Source organism: Marmota flaviventris, chromosome 5 (genome assembly GCF_047511675.1).
Source record: "Marmota flaviventris isolate mMarFla1 chromosome 5, mMarFla1.hap1, whole genome shotgun sequence".
Taxonomy (NCBI): domain Eukaryota; kingdom Metazoa; phylum Chordata; class Mammalia; order Rodentia; family Sciuridae; genus Marmota; species Marmota flaviventris.
In genome coordinates, this window is record NC_092502.1 from 101,775,001 (window position 1) to 101,792,263 (window position 17,263).

General features: G+C 36.4%; 2 protein-coding genes across 2 annotated transcripts in view; one reads left to right on the plus strand and one right to left on the minus strand.

The window, feature by feature from the left end:
* Positions 1-980: 980 nt before the first annotated feature.
* On the plus strand, positions 981-2,525 carry Ankrd34b (ankyrin repeat domain 34B). The gene has a single exon (XM_027927516.2). The coding sequence runs from the start codon at positions 981-983 to the stop codon at positions 2,523-2,525; it is 1,545 nt and encodes a 514-aa protein (XP_027783317.2).
* Positions 2,526-9,842: 7,317 nt separating this feature from the next.
* Fam151b (family with sequence similarity 151 member B) overlaps positions 9,843-17,263 on the minus strand; it is a 30,923-nt gene continuing 23,502 nt past the window's right edge. The window contains exon 6 of the mRNA XM_027927646.2: positions 9,843-13,959. Within this exon, the coding sequence (XP_027783447.1) occupies positions 13,800-13,959 (160 nt within the window). The 3' untranslated portion in view covers positions 9,843-13,799. The remainder of the gene's footprint in view (positions 13,960-17,263) is intronic.

The following is a 17,263-nucleotide window of genomic DNA, read 5'->3' on the forward strand; positions in this document are numbered from 1 at the left end:
TTAATATTAGAGCTTTTACATTAAGCTACTATAAACATGCTATATTTTAGTTGATTCAATTGCAATTATACAGAACGTTGGCATTTTTACTTAAATTTACTTTTTACTATTATTCATTTAAAAATATTTTTCACTGCCAGGCGCTGTGGCGCATGCTTGTAATTCTAGTGCCTCATGAGGCAAAGGCAGAAGGATTGCGAGTTCAAAGCCAGCCTTAGGAACAGTGAGGCGCTAAGCAACTCGGTGAGATCCTGTCTGTAAATAAAACACAAAATAAAGACTGGGGTTGTGATTCAGTGGTAGAGTGCTTGCCTAGCATGCACGAGGCACTGGGTTCGATTCTCGCACCACATAAATGTAAAATAAAGATATTGTGTCCACTTAAAACTTAAGAATAAATATTTTAATAAATAAAAAATAAAATACAAAATAGGGCTGGGATGTATGTGGCTCAGTGGTTGAGTGCCCCTGAGATTAATCCTCAGTACCAAAAAATTATATATATATATATGTTGTTTTTTTTTCCACAGGCCTGGGCTGTAGCTTAGTGGTAGAGCGCTTGCCTAGTATGTGTGAGACTCTGGATTCGATCCTCAGCACCACAGAAATAAAGCTATTGTGTCCATTTACAACTAAAAATAATTTTAAAAATATTTTTCACAGGTAAAAAAACAAGTGGATTATTATTTAAAGTGAGCTTCAGGGAATAACATGTTGGCATTCCATCATAAATATTCAAGGATGATTTCAAAAATACATTTTAGTTTGTAATTCCGTAAAGGTCATTTCTTTTCTAAAATTTACTTTGCAATTCATGATTTTTCTCTGCATCTGTTAATAGCATAATCCAATGTATATCCCCTTTACCTATTTTAGAAATTGTGAGTGACAAAATGAATGTAAATTGGGACGTTGATTCCCGCTAATCTTTTGGTCTTCATCTTCTTTGATAACCAGCTATTGATTTCTGACTTTTGAAGATGGATGAAGGTACAGAAATTTCAAGTGATGGAAATTCCTTGATCAAAGCAGTCCATCAGAGCCGACTTCGCCTCACAAGACTTTTGCTAGAAGGTGGTGCCTACATCAATGAGAGCAATGACCGCGGGGAAACGCCTTTAATGATTGCTTGTAAGACCAAACATGTCGATCACCAGAGTGTCAGTAAAGCCAAAATGGTGAAGTACCTGTTAGAAAACAGTGCTGATCCCAATATACAGGACAAATCTGGGAAAACTGCCTTGATGCACGCTTGCTTAGAAAAAGCTGGTCCAGAAGTTGTTTCTTTGCTCCTAAAGAGTGGGGCTGACCTCAGCTTGCAAGACCATTCTGGTTACTCTGCTCTTGTTTATGCAATAAATGCAGAAGACAGGGAGACCCTGAAAGTTCTCCTTAGTGCTTGCAAGGCAAAGGGGAAAGAGGTCATCATTATAACCACTGCAAAATCACCCTCTGGGAGGTACACTACCAAACAGTACCTAAACGTGCCTCCTGCAGACATCGATGGGTGTCATTCCCCAGCCACCTGCACCACTCCTTCTGAGATAGACATCAAAACAGCCTCATCGCAACTTTCACATTTTTCTGAAACTGAACTGACGCTTTTTGGCTTTAAAGACCGGGAGGCCTGCGGAAGCAGTGATGATATCTGGGAACCAAGCTCCCCTGTGAGGAAGCCTGCAGTGTCCCCTAATGGGCCCAAGCTATCCCAGGGTCCAGCCTGGATCAAAAGTACCCCGTTATTAAAGCACCAGAACAGAGTGGCCTCCTTGCAAGAGGAGCTCCTGGATATTACACCAGAGGAAGAATTCTCCTCCAAAACCAATGGGCTGGCACTTTCTAAGCGATTCATCACAAGGCACCAAAGCATAGATGTAAAAGATACTGCACATTTGCTCAGAACCTTTGATCAGGCTGGTTCGAGGAAGATGTCATATGATGAAATAAATTATCAATCTCTGTTTCCAGATGGAAATCAGCCATGTGTTGAAATTCCTGTTGACCAGGACCCAGACCCTAACCAGACGATATTTACCTCCACCTTGAGAAGCATAGTTCAAAAAAGAAACTCAGGGGCGAATCACTACAGCTCTGATTCCCAGCTCTCCGAAGGCCTTATTCCACCAACTTTAGAAGATGGCAAAGCATTTACAGGAAAAAAGAAGATCCTCTCGCCATCTCCTTCACTGTTGTCAGGCTCCAAAGAATTGTCAGAGACCATCCCCTCAGGGCCCCTGAGCAGGAGAAATCATGCAGTTTTAGAAAGGCGGGGTTCTGGAGCTTTCCCTTTAGATCACAATATTATGCAGACCAGGCCTGGGTTTCTGCCACCCTTAAATGTAAATCCTCACCCTCCCAACTCAGATGTCAATGTCAACAATAGGATTTGCAGCCTTCTTTCTTGTGGTCAAAAAGTGCTTATGCCAACAGTTCCTATTTTCCCTAAAGAATTAAAAAGTAAAAAAATGTTGTTAAGGAGACAGTCTTTGCAAACAGAACAAATTAAGCAATTGGTAAATTTTTAAGAGAAGGCTACAAAACACATTGTCTTCAGATGTCTGTGTCAGAGAAATACACACCTAGAAAAGAAAATGTCCATCCTTTTAAGTCTTGTAATTGGTTAGCCCATTGTGGTTAGGTAGACTAAAATATTATATGTTTTGAATTAAGCACTGTGAACACATGCATATTGTATAGCTTCTGCTAAGGGAATTCTCTCAAACAAAATGAAAGCTATTTTTCTCAAAGCTTCCAATATTTATCAGCCTTCATGTGGTCCAGGTTTTCCATTTAAACAAAAATGAGCAAAGAAAGGTCACAATATTTTGAAGATTTTTTAAAAAATTTTCAGAAATGTTTTTATTAGGAAACAATGTTTTCAAGTCATAATTATTTACCATTTCATGTCAACAAATAAGGTGGTGATTTTCCACAATGCAAAAAGCATAAAAGAAAACGACAGCTCTAAAATGTTCTAACTTCAATCAACCCAAGCTACAAAGAAAGAAAGATCAAATTCTGAAAAAAAAAAATGTTGACTGCAGGTAGGTTAAGAGTTAATTTAAAAATTTAAAAGGTCAAAACACTATAGTTAAAATAGGCCACCCGTATTCGTCGTGTCAGCTAAATCAGTATCAAACTGGCAGGGTCAGGGATTTTACAAGCTACTAATAACCTATGCCAAGTTTTTTGTGTGCTTTTTATTTTGCTTTGGTTGTTTTTAAACAACCTTATATACACTGCTGTCTTATGGTATTATTCTTGTACCACATCTTTTAATTCCTGTTATTTTTGGAAGTAGCGTCTACAGGTTTCCAATAACAAGATAATACAGAATTCAAAAAGCATTCTTCCTAAATTACATCAAAATATACTTGTCTTCCAAAAAGAAAAAAAAAAAGGTTGACATTTATCACAAACAGAAAATAATGCTTGCTTCATTTTAAAAAAGAAAGGCCAATTATTAGATTAGTTTAGGTAAACTTAAAATTAAGAAAGCCAGTAGAAACTTAATGACAAAATGTGTTAAATATTTGGTCAATATTAAGCAATATCTTTTAATTTCAATATGCAGTTATTAGACATTCATATAATAAAGATACATAAGGATAACCTCAGTGTGACATTCTAATCACGTAGTATTTTAGGACCTGTGCATAACTTCTAAAAAGATAAATGCTACTATTATAAAATATTTAAAAATGATTACATTATCTACATAACTTTAAAGTATGGTGTTTATACAAAGATTACTTACTTCTTTCTAGCAATTCTAAAACAGAATAAACCAAACTATACAAAACCTGAGTGTACTAACCAGAATATTGTCATATACAATATTATTTTTTTGCATTCTGTAATGGGGGAGATCTTAACAATTGGCATGATGCTCTTCTTGGTAATTTGACAAAAGCAAGTTGTAATGTACATAGTGATTATTTATGTCTCGTGGCTTTTATTTTAAAAAGTAATGGGAGGTTTTTCATTTGATGTTTTGAAAAAAATAATATTCATCACATTAGAAATATTTTTTTATTCAGAATTTAAAATTGCACCAGAGATTCTTAAGTAGGTAAATGTTTTTTGTGAGTTAATGTCAAGAAAAATGCTTGTGTTCAAGTTGTAAAGATACAGTTTAAATGAATATGTAAATAGATTAGTTCATAAACAAAATGGTATCAATAAAAATTTAAAATATCATCTTGATTATTGCTGATTTTTATTTATTTCTTAAATACTAATAATAAATATTTCTACAAATTTCAATGGAAACAGCCACATATGTTACTTTGAAGAAATACAAAATCAAGAAAACCTGATATTCTCATTCCAACATGACAAAATTTTTATGGGATTAAAAATTTGGGGCCATATTTGGAAGAATTTTTCACCTGCTAGCCATCTTCAGAACATTGTAGGTGCTGAGATTTTTGGAGTCCAATTGTAAAGTGATCCCATGGGACTTTTCACTCCATAAAGTGGAATATATACTGTGGGTACCAATGTGCAGATATTTGCAGTGTGTGTGTGTGTACATGTGTGTGTGTGTGTGTGTGTAAGATCTATTTTAAATTATATTTTTAACTTTATGTAAGTATGATTTCATGTGAAATTCTGATGGTACTTCATTAACAAGTTTTACAGGTACCATTTTCAGTCTCTTGGGACTGGTACTTCCAAGAATGTAGCTGACACTAATAGTAAGAATTGTTCAGTAGAGGACATCGGGCAGTCCCAGTTACTGAGACAAGTGTTGACAATGTGCATCCAATTTGATTCCCATATGGCCTACTTGAGAGAGAGAGAATGAACTGGTGAGGGTGATGAGAAGTATATTCCTCAGGTTTTTAAATTTTTTTATTTCCTGATGCTTTGACATCCTAGGGTCTTACCTGAATAATAATAAAACTTTTTTTTTTTAATGGGTCTTGCTGTGTGTTACCCAGGCTGACTTCAAACTCCTGGGCTCAAGCAATACTCCTACTTCAGCCTCCCAAATAGCTGGGACTATAGGCACATCACTGTGCCCAACTCAAAACCTACATTATAAAACAAGAAGGGTCTAGCCCAATGAGAAGTCATAATTCTTAATAGATTAACATTTGAGTTTATATAGCCTTCTTTGGTGCCAGAACTCCTTATATTGTGTACCTTCTTTGAATGTCTATAGTTTCTTTCTTTCTTTCTTTCTTCCTTCCTTCCTTCCTTCCTTTCTTTCGTTGTAGATGGATACAATACCTTTATTTATTTATTTCTATGTGGTGCTAAGGTTTGAACCCAGTGCCTCACATGTGCTGAATAAGTGCTCACTGGAGCTACAACCCCAGCCCATTTCTACAGTTTGTTTGTTTGGTTGTTTTTTGCTGTACTAGAAATAGAACCCAAAGGTGTTCTACCACTCAGCTGTATTCTCAATCTTTTTTTTTTTTTTAAAGTTTTGAGACAGGGTCTCACTAAATTGCTGAGGCTAGCTTATGATCTCCTGCCTCAGCCTCCCAAGTTGCTAGGATTACAAACATGTGCCTCGGATACAGAATGTCTTCAATTCTTAAAAGGTAGGAAAAGAAAAAACAAACAAACAAACTGAAAAGAATAGTTAATGTTGCAATTAACAACATTAACAAAAAAAAAATTTTAAAGAACCTTAATTGGCTAGAACACTGGAACAAAACCAATAGGCTAAAAGCTTAACAGTCATGGATCTCATATGTTTAGGTTTTGAAAATCAGTTGCATAAGATTAAGATGATCGGGCTGGGGATGTGGCTCAAGCGGTAGCGCGCTCGCCTGGCATGCGTGCGGCCCGGGTTCGATCCTCAGCACCACATACAAACAAAGATGTTGTGTCATACAAAGATGTTGTGTCTGCCGATAACTAAAAAAATAAAATAAATATTAAAAAAAAAAAAGATTAAGATGATCGACAATTAATAAGGGAAAAATATGACACTTATGTAATTCCTAGCTTAATATAATTCAAGTATGATGGGATTGCCAACAGGGATAAGACTATGTTATTAAAAGATTAATCAGTGCCTTCTACTGATTCTGCACTCATAGGTCATATCTGAAACAGTGGTTTTAATTCTAGATACCAAATATTAAACCAAAGTATATACATAAGAAAATGAAAAAGATGGTAAAGGCACCTTTTTTTTGTTTTGTTTTGTTTTTGTTTTTTGTTTAGTACTAGAGATTTAATCCAGGGCACTTTACAGCTGAGGTTACTACAGAGCCACCTCCCCAGCCATATATATATGGCTGGGGAGAGAGAGAGAGAGAGAAAGAAAGAGAATCACTAAGTTGTTTAGGGACACCTTAAATTGCTGAGGCTGACCTTGAGCTTCTGATCCTCCTGTCTCAGCCTCTGAAGTTGCTAGGATCATGGGTGTGCACCATCACCTACCCTGAAAATGTTTTAAATAGGTTGAATAATTAGTGTTGTTTAGCCTATAGATAAAAGGACTCAATTGAAATGAGCGAGTTGGTCTACAATACTCTAAGGACTGATGATTGACTTAGTCCAGAATCCTCCAGATAAAAACAAACTAGGACCAGAAAATGAAGTTACAGAAACATTTCAGTTCCCTTGCAGCTACTAAAAACTCTCTTTCTATGGAAAAGCCTGTTCTAGAAAGATGTGAACTGCCATTTCTGGAAATAAGCAGAGAGGATGTTGATCAGACATTTGACAAAAGAGATTCTCCTTTCAACCAGAAGGTTCTTTGAGATAGCCTTTTCTTATTAATAGCATTATGTAAAGTCGGGACAAGTTGAAAACTAATTGTCAAAAATAGATTTTTGGGATTTCAATCACCCACAAGACTTTTTAGCCATATTTTTGTGTTTATTAAGTGTTGATAATAGTGGCACAAATTTTGATTGCCAGGCAAAATATTTCAATTCAAAGGGGCTTCCTGTCAATTTGAAAAGAAATTTCCTTTGGCATCCAAGGGAAAAACACTTCCACCAAAGGACATAACGATGTTCCACTACTCACTCTGGATTCCTTTCAAAATGGGGTCATAGTGTTAGTTGGAGTGATTCTCAGAACTATAAAATCAGAGATAGAAGGAATGTGATGGAATCTGAGGCACACACAGGGGCACCTTATATTATCATGTCCTGTGGTAAACGTGAACTATCACAACCCCATTAAGACATCATCCTCAAGTCCTCAGAACCCGCAGGGTTGGGGCACACCACCACAAACTTTTTCAACTATCAGTCCCTGCACAAAACTGTCAGCAGCAGAAGAAGTCCAACTCTGTCTGGGGCAGTCATGGAAGAATCCTTGAAGGAGCCCCAGCTTGGAAGCAGAGCTCAACAGGTTCTGTGAAGAGCACAAGCCCTCTACTCTAACACAGAGGTTGGTTGGTTTGCTGTTTCTTTTTTATTTTTTTTTACTGTATGGGGACGTTTTTGGGCATCATGCATGCTAGGCAAGTCTACCACTGAGCTACACCTACACGTCGAAAGCATTTGTTGTTGTTGTTTTAATTGGCCCTTGAATTGACAAAAGTAGCAACAGACTTTCACAAACAGAATTTCAGTTAAATTTCCAAAACTGTTATTCTTTCATTCCACAGAAGGGATTAAGAAGAAAGGGACAATGACTAGCCTTATTGAAGCTTTTGCAGCACCAGTCAGACGGATCCAGGACAGTTCGGTCACCAGGTGAGTCCGACTGGTACTTCTAGCAAGACAGGAACACAGGCAACATCCTTAAGAGGACAGGAGGCTGGGAGCCCCTCTAGCCTGCCTGCTTTCTTTCCCTCCAATCATGGGACCATGTGGGTAGCTTTATTAAGATTATTGTGTTAATCAACTTTTCAGTGCTATGACCAAAAGACCTGACAAGAACAACTTAGAAGATGAAAAATTTATTTTGGTCCATGGTTTAGAGGTTCAGTCCATGGTCACATGATTCCATTGCTCTGGGCCCAAGATGAGGCAGAACATCAAGATGAAAGGGCATGGTGCAGGAAAGCTGCCCAGTTTATGACAGCCAAGAAGCGGAGACAGCTTTAAAGTACAAGAAGCCAGACATAGTATAGTCCCCAAGTCCATGCCCCCATGACCTACTTCCTCAGCCATGCCCTATCAGCCTACAGTATCACCTATTAATCCATTCAAATAATTAATTCATCAAATGGATCAATCACTAAATTAATCTAATAATGTCACCTCTGAATGTCCCTGCATCTACTCATCCATGAGCTTTGGGGGACACCTCATGTCCAAACCGCAATAATTATGAAATAATTTAAATATGTAGTAAAGTAAAAATTACTTAGGTGGGGAGAAGTATATACACAGTGGGGAGAGGGAAGGGAAGATGGTCTTTAAAAAACTGATAGGATTAATATTTTTAGAAAAATCTTTCTTAAAATGGAAGATAAGTTCAGAATCAGGCAGATGGAGTTTTCACTCCCCCTCTCCCCAAAGTTGATATGAAGTAGAAAAATCAGTGAGCTACTGAGAAATAAAGCCACACCTGGCCTCTTTTCTATTTGGGTCAGTGGTATCACCTGATCTTCTGACATCCAACCTAAAAACGCTAGACCCCTCCCTCTCCCCATACTCATTTGACTAGTTTTAAACTTTGTAGAATTCTTCCTTTTTAGCCTTTTCTCTGTTGAGCTTCTCCATCCCCCTCTGCTTCCATCATAATTCTGCCCTTCATCTTCTCTCACTTTGAGAATCCGGAGTCTCCTAATTTGTCTCTCTCCTCCTCTGTCACTCTGATCACTTTTCTAACACTCAAAATTGATTATAACCTTTCTCTACTTTAAAGGTGCAGGGCCGGGCGTGGGGGGAATGGGGGGGATGGGGTTGTGGCTCAGCAGTAGAAGGAACGTTCACCTAGCATGTGTGAGGCCCTGGGTTCAATCCTCAGCACCACATAAAAATAAATAAAGGTATTGGGTCCAACTAAAAAATAAATATTAAAAAAAAGGTGCAATGCCTCCCACTGCCTAAGACAAAAGATACAAAGTTTAGTACAGAAAAGGAATGCAGGCCCTGCCTCAGAGTCTAGTATCCCACAGGTAATTTTTAAAAATGTCTATGTCAGATCAGTATCTTCCCCACTGGCTGGTGTGCCCCCTCCGACTGCAAGGCCCTTCCTATGAGTGAACCCAATTCATCTTTCAACACACAGCCCAAGTGTGCCCTCCCTGCTGTCTCCTTCAGGCTCTCACCACACCCAGATCTATCTGAGGAGTTTTAGCAAGTGTGCAACTCATCATTCACCTCTCTCTCTCTCTCTCTCTCTCTCTCCCCATTAGAACATAAGCTCCTTAGGGTAGGAACCTCAGCACATCAGACAGAGAGATTTGATGCCTGTTTCCTTCCTTCCTCAGAGTTCCTACTGAGCTGGGAGGATTCATGGGATTCTCATTTAAAAAATAAAACAGGTGACTGGTGCCCAGACCAAAGGATGATGGGTATAAAGAGGGGAGAGAAGTAATTACAGCAAGTAGAAGGCTGACATTGATTGGGCCACTGGAACACTATACCCTGAGCTCCTGCTGCTGAGGTCCCCAGAGCTCCCTAGGATCCCTCCCTACTACTTGAAGACCTCATTATCAGCTGTTCTTGGCTCCACTTATTCATCATCCTCTCATTTTCTATAGAAAGAATTTCTTTACACTACTGTCATTTTTTTTGCATTGATTCATGACTGTATGACTATAAGTAGGTTATAAGCTCCTACTAGGTAGACTTACATCTTAGTTAATGAAGTTAGAGAGCATTTTTCTATATATTCACTAAATATCCAATTAAATATGGGTGTGTGTGTGTGCAAAGAACCAAAATCTTAGCAAATAAGCAAATAAACAAACTGTTCCAAATTACTTTTAATAATTTCCCACTGGATAAATTAGTACATATTTGAATAATTAGCAATTCTATCACTCTTACAGGGCCAAAATCAACTGTGCTTTTCTTTAATTTTTTATTAGTTCATTATATTCATACATAACAGTGGAATTCATTTTGACATATTCATAAATGCATATAACATCATTTGTTCTATTTTAATACCTTGCTCACTCACCCCCTCCCCTGATTCCCTTTCTCTGGTCTATTGGTCTTCCTTCTATTATTCATTATTTTTAAATTGGTGTGTAATAGTTCTACAAAATTAATTGTGATATACTCATATATGCTCTTATGGTTTAGATATTTTAGATGTTCCCCAAAAGCTCACATATGAGACAATGCAAAATGATTCAGTTATGAGAGTCTTATCCTAATTAGTGCATTAGTACCTAGTAGGGATTAACTGGGTGGTGAATGTCTGCAAGTAGGGTATGGCCGGAGGAGGCGGGTCATTGAGGGCGTGCCTTTGGGGTGTATATTCTGTCCCTGAAGACAGGAGCTTGTGTTGAGAGCCACAGCCAAAGGGGCCCCAGCAAACTTTCAGACTGCCAGCTGATGATTGGCTCACAGCGGCCCCAGCAGCTTCTAGCTGATTGGGTCCTCTGCGGTGATGCTCATTTGGCTGTTTCCCCACCCGGAGCTGCTCATTGGGGGACTTTTTTGGCTCCTCCCACACGACCCAGCCAATTGGCCTCAAGAGCAGGAGGAGTGGGGGAGGTTGAGAGGCTTGTGGGAAGCCGGTGGTGGCAGTTGGGCTCTGAAGGTTTTTCCTGAGGAGCTGTTTTGTTTGGCATGTGTGGTTCTAAAAATAAAGTTAGTTTCTTTTGACAAGTGGCTCCTGAATTGTGCCCAGCCAGACTGTGGCAAGCTTGCTCTGATTCCTGATGTCATGTTCCTAGCTGCTTTCCTCCCCTATACTCTTCCGCCATGATATTCTGCCTCACCTCGGGTTCCAAAGAAAAAAAGTCGGCAGGCGATGGTCTAAGACTTCTGAAATTGTGAGTCCTAAAGTAGACTTTTTCTCCTCTAATTATTCTTGTCAGGTCTTTTGGTCACATCAGGGAAATAACTGACTAAAATCATGCACATAGCATAAGTTAGTCATTCTGAATTTTTGAACAACTGAATGAATCTCTTATCAGAGTTAGGGTTAGGGTTGCTCTGCCAGTCTTGGGCAATAGCATTTGGAGTCTTTGGGATCTCAATATGTTAGACTGGAGACTAGAGAAGGGACAAGTAGTTAATACTTAACCATTTACCTATTTTTGTGTTTGAACTTCTTTCTAAAATTTTTCTATAAATATAAATACATACAATTTTACATAAATAGTATGATACCATAATGTTCTTTTACAACCTGCCAATATAGATTGTAACATCTTTCCACATGAAATTCATATATATAATTTACATACAGTAAAATGTACAATTCAATAATTTTTTGACTACATACACATTGAAATAACCACAAGAACAAGATACAGAACATTTTCACCAACCCCAAAACATTCCCATATGCCTCATCTTAGAAAATAACCTACCCATGCCCATGGCTAACCACTGTTCTGACTTCTATCCCAATATACTGGTTTGGGCTCTTCTTGAACTTCATATAAATGGATGCTTATACTATGTGGCTCATGTAAACTGTTCCTTTTGCATGTTTTTAATATTTACCCTTTTGTTTTACGTATCAGTAGTTCAAACATTTTTAGTGATTTTGCCATTTAGCAATCTTCTAATTGATGGAAAGTTGGTTGTTTCTAGTTTATTTTTGGCTAAGAATATAGTTGTTATGAACATTCTTTTTTTAAAATTTTTTTTAGTTGTAGATTGACACAATATTTTTATGTGGTGCTGAGGACAGAACCCAATGTCTCACATGTGCAAGGCAAGCACTGTACCATTGAGGTAGAGCCCCAACCCCATGAAAATTCTTGTAGAGATCTTTTTATGCACACATATTAGCTCTTTCCTCTTGAATTTATGCTACAGTGAGAATGGCTGGGCCCTGGGTATAGATACTGTCTTTATAAGAAGCTGCCAAACTGCTTTCCTTTCTTTCCTACAATGCACCATTGGTCCTCATTAACATTCTTAGCCTTTCTGCAAGGCAGGGTGTCACACGCCTATAATCCCAGCAGCTCCCTAGGCTGAGGGGGGAGGATAGCAAGTTCAAAGCCAGCCTCAGCAACATGGTGAAGCCAGCAGCAACTTTAAGAGACCCCATCTCAAAATAAAATAATAATAAAAGGTGGCTGGGGATGTGGCTCAGTGGTTAATGCCCTGGGTTCAATCTCTGGTACAAAAAAAAAAAAATTAGCCCTTCTCATTGGTATATATTGGTATTCCATTGTGGTTTAAATTTGCCTTTACTGGATGAATAATGCGATTGTGAACCTTTTCGTATTCTTTTGGCCATCTGACTGTCTTCTTTTGTGAAGCATCTTTTCAAGTCTTTTCTCATTTCTAATTAGTTTTTTTGGCTTTTTCTTATGAGTTTACAGGAATTTTTCATATATTTTAAATATAAGCCCTGTCAGGTATGTGTCAATGGTGGTTTTTTGATGAGAAGTTTTAAAATTTGATAAAGTTCATTTATCATTTTTTTCTTTCCTGGTTTGTGCTTTCTGGTTATTAAAAACAAAAGCCAAAAAAAAAAAAAAAAAAAATCTTTTGCCTACTCCAAAGTCACAAAAATATTCTTATTCTCTTTTAAATGCTTTATAGTTTTAGCTTTCACATTTAGGCCTAAGATCTCAAATTACTCATGTATGGTGTGAAGTAGGGATTCAAGGTTATTTTTCCCATATGGATTGTCATTCAAAATTTACTTTAACAGAATACATTTTATAACTCCCTTAGGTGTTTTTTGTCCCTAAGAACACCTTTACATCTTAATCTAAGTGCCATTCTGCTTATAGATTTCTCAATATAAAGGAATTATAATATTAATATTTAAAAATATTATCAAGGGTAAGATAATAAAGTAGCAATTCCTTCTGGACAAATAAATTTTATTTCAAATTTCATCAAAATGCAGTTTATTTATTAAGTCAAGTCTTTGTACAAAAGTAATTAATGTATGTCATTGTAGAAAACAAAATTTTTACTGTAATTAAAAAAAATTTATTACAATTGTAAAAATTTTAATATGAAATTGCACCTTTCACTTTTAGCAAACAACCACAGAAAATGAAATTTTAGGTATTATATGACAAATAGCACTGTGCTCAACTAGAGATGAATATTAAAGTAGAAATACTGTAACTATTTAAGTATATGTCTACAGTGTTTTGTGTTGTATCTTTTAGAACCAGCTATCTATAATGTACATAATCATAAGTTGTCTTTTTTTGTTTAAAGAAACTATCTGTAGGGCATTAACTGTGTGATAGGCATTGAGTTAGATGTCTGTGTAATGTCTCACTTAATCCTCACAACTTTCTGGGAGAATGCTCAATTTACTCCCCACTTTATGGATGAGGAAGGTGAGAGTTGATGTCATTAACATTGCCCAAAGTCTGTGGCTAGTAAAGGACAAAAATGGGGCTGTAAAGAAAATCTGTCTGCATTCAAAACCAAAACTATTTTTTTTCTCTATAGAAAACTAATTGATTTTCTGGGAGAAAAAAATAATTGATTAACAAAAGGCAAATTATACCTTAGGGCATTCTTTGGAAAACATTTGGTAAATTATTATTATACTAAGCCCACTGAAGTCTCTTCTTATCAAATCTTTTATATAAATGAAGCATTACAAGGACATATGTCTAACAGAGTAAGCATATAATAAGCACTTTTTGATTAGAAAAACTGAGCACAAGCCTATTATCATGATATGGCAATTAATTCAGACCAAAGCAGAGGATTACGAAACCAAAACAGAAAATAATTTAGAAGATGTTCTTCTTAGAGAGTAAATTTGATTCCAATGGCCTGTTTAAATTCATGGTTTTGTGGTTCCAAAATGTCATAGAAAACTTGACTTTTATTAAAATGGTCTCGAATATAAAGTAAATCTTCAATGGAATAGTTATCATTTTTTCCAGCCCAAATTGTCAGACTGTACCTGTATTAAAATAAAACAGAACTATATTGTTAAAATGAAAATAAGAAACATAAATGAGCAATTCCCATAAGCCTAAAAATATTCCCATTTGTCTCTGAATCAAAAGCACACAGATGAAAAAATTAATTAGCAATGGTGTAATTAATATTTTTCTATTTCATTCCTTCATCAAAGAGACTAAAGACAAAAAAATTCACACTAATGTTGTCTAAATTATATCACCTCTCTATGTGAATTAAATGGCTTTGGAAACTCACACTGATGGTAATGAAAATGGGTCTAATTTGGGGAAAAGGAACTGAAGAGACTGTGTTGCTAATCAAGGAATCCATCCCCCCACATACAAATTCCAGCTATAACCTGGTCAGAGTGCAAAGCACAACTGGAAAAGAGCATAAATGTTACTGACATTCCCAACACTCATAGTCACCATAGTCAACCCATTCATTATCCCTTTTGGGGGTTTGTATGTGATGTGAGAATGCCAAGAGATGTCATTAAGAATAACAGAACACTGGACTGGGATTGTGGCTCAGCAGTAGAGCGCTAGTCTAGCACAGGCAGGACCCAGGTTCGATCCTCAGCACCACATAAAAATAAAGGCATTGTGTTGTGTCCATCTACACCTAAAAAATAAATGTTGTTTTTTTTTTTTTTTTTTTTTTTAAAGAATAACAGAACAGTGGCTGGGGTCCTGGCTCAGTGGTAAAGCACTAGCCTAGTACATAAGGGGCCTTGGGTTTGATCCTCAACACCACTTATAAATAATAAAATAAAGGTTTTGTGTCCACCTACAAGTAAAAGCATATTTTAAAAAACAATAACAGAATAAGTTTATATCACTTTCTGAGGAGTTAAAAAAACAACATATGCAAATTTGTATGGATATATGAATATGCTCAGAATCTAAATGTTATTTACACTCCACATTTTCATTTCTTCCAGTGATAATACCACTATTGCATTAGAGTCTAGGGAAATGCAAAGCTGTTAAGCTCATATTTATTTTCTCATAAACATGTCAGAATTAAGGGAAAAATCTTTAAAGCATTTCTTCTACTAATGATAAGAAATAACTGCCTGAGGCATCTGGTCTTAAATTGACACATTCCTGCCCTTAAGAATAGTAACATCATTTTGGAAATATAATAACAAAAGAAAGTACTTTGGATTTTGTTGCATAGCAGCATCATATAACAAATCAAAAAGAATTTTAAACTACATCAAATAACTCAGAATAGAAAAAAATGAAAATTAGTTTTGAAACCTGCATTATTATTATTTATTTTTTTGGCCAAAATGGAATCTACTAATTTATGGGCACCATGGTGACAAACCTTATAAAAAGACACAGATATGGTCATTTAGGTTAAAAGAAGAGCTTTCCAGTGTTATTTTTCTTCATTTAATATTCCTCTATTGTATTTAAACTGAAATGGGAGAAATAAAATTGCTGAATATTAAATTGTACTCATTTGAATCAAGTCATAGGCTTCATTTATTAAACCTTTTTTATTGTGAAAAAACATGCATGGTACATAAAACATAAATGTAGATTTTAACAAATCATTATAAAATGAATGCCAGTGTAGCCAAAATAAAAAGCAAGAAATAGCACATGGCCATCACCTAAGAAGGCACCTGTGCATCCCTGCTCCATCTCAGCCTCCAAGTGTATAAAGTAGGTCTCTTGCTTTAAAAGGAGGGGAAAATAAGAATAAATTCATATTTTACTCTGATGTGCATGAAGAAAATAATAACTGTGGTTAACAAGAAGCTAACAACGATGGTTAGCGAGATTGGGCAGGAGGATTAGGTAGATGGAGAGAGGATTTTCATAGTGTAACCATTTGTTTATTTGGTTTTTGAACCCATGCATTACATATTTAAATAATTATATTAAAAATAATTCAGAAAGACAACAAAAAGGCACAAAAGAAACAGCATGTAATTGTGTGAAAGAAGCTAGTAGTTTTACTCAATATCAATTTTCCTTTTTATATCCACAGTACTAGATGACTTAACTAGTGAATTCTACCAGATGTTTTAGGAAGAATTAACATCAATTCTTCTCAAATCCTTACCAGAAAATTAAAGAGGAAAGAATACTTCCAAATTCATTTTAGGAGGCCAACACTACCCTAATATCAAAGCTAGAAAATGATACTACAAGAAAAGAATATTACAGGCTGATAACCTAAAGAATATGAATGAAAAATTCTCAAAAAAATATAGGCAGACTGAATCCAACAGCACTTTCAAACCATCATATATCACCATCATCTTTATCCCTGTGATGCAAGACAGTTTAAAACATGCCACTCAATAAATGTGGCATGGCACATTAATAGAATGAATGATAATAATCATATAATTGTTCCAATAGGTGTAGAAAAAATATCTAACAAAATTTAAAATCCTTTCATGATTAAAACTCAACAAGTTAGGTGTACAGAAGGAAAATTCCTAAACATAATAAAGCCCATATATGATATGCACATAACTAACATCATACTCAATATTGAAAAGCTAAAAGTATTTCCTCTAAGAATAAGAACAAGACAAGGATTCCTTGCCCATTTTCACCAGTTCTCAACATACTACTGGAAGTCCTAATCAAATCTATTATGGAAAAAAGAAGAAGAAGGAGAAGGAGAAGGAGAGGAAGAGGAAGAGGAGGAAGGAGGAGAAGGAGGAGGGGGAGGGGGAGGGAAGGAGGAGGAGGAGGAGGAGGAGGAGAAGGGGGAGGGGAGGGAGAGGGGGAGGGGGAGGGGAGGGGGAGGAAATTAAAAATTCACCAAATTGGAAAAGAAGAAATAAAATTGTCTGTGTTTTCAGATGAAATTATCTTATACATATAAAATGTTAAAAGATGCTGGGAACAGTGACACAAGCCTGTAATCCCAGCAGCTCAGGAGGCTGAAGCAGGAAGACTGTGAGTTCAAAGCCAGCCCCAGCAAAAGCGGGGCGCTAAGCAACTCAGTGAGACCCTGTCTCTAAATAAAATACAAAATACAGCTGGGATGTGGCTCAGTGGTCGAGTGCCCCTGAGTTCAATCCCCAGTACCCACTTCAAATCCCTAAAAGACTCCCCAAAAAAGCTGTTAGAAGTAATAAATTCAATAAAGTTATAGGATATAAAAATCAACATATAAAAATCAGTTGCATTTATTTAATTATTATTATTATTATTATTATTGTTATTATTATTATTTTAGTTGTAGTTGGACACAATACCTTTATTTCATTTATTTATTTTTATGTGGTGCTGAGGATCGAACCCAGGGTTTCACACACATGAGAG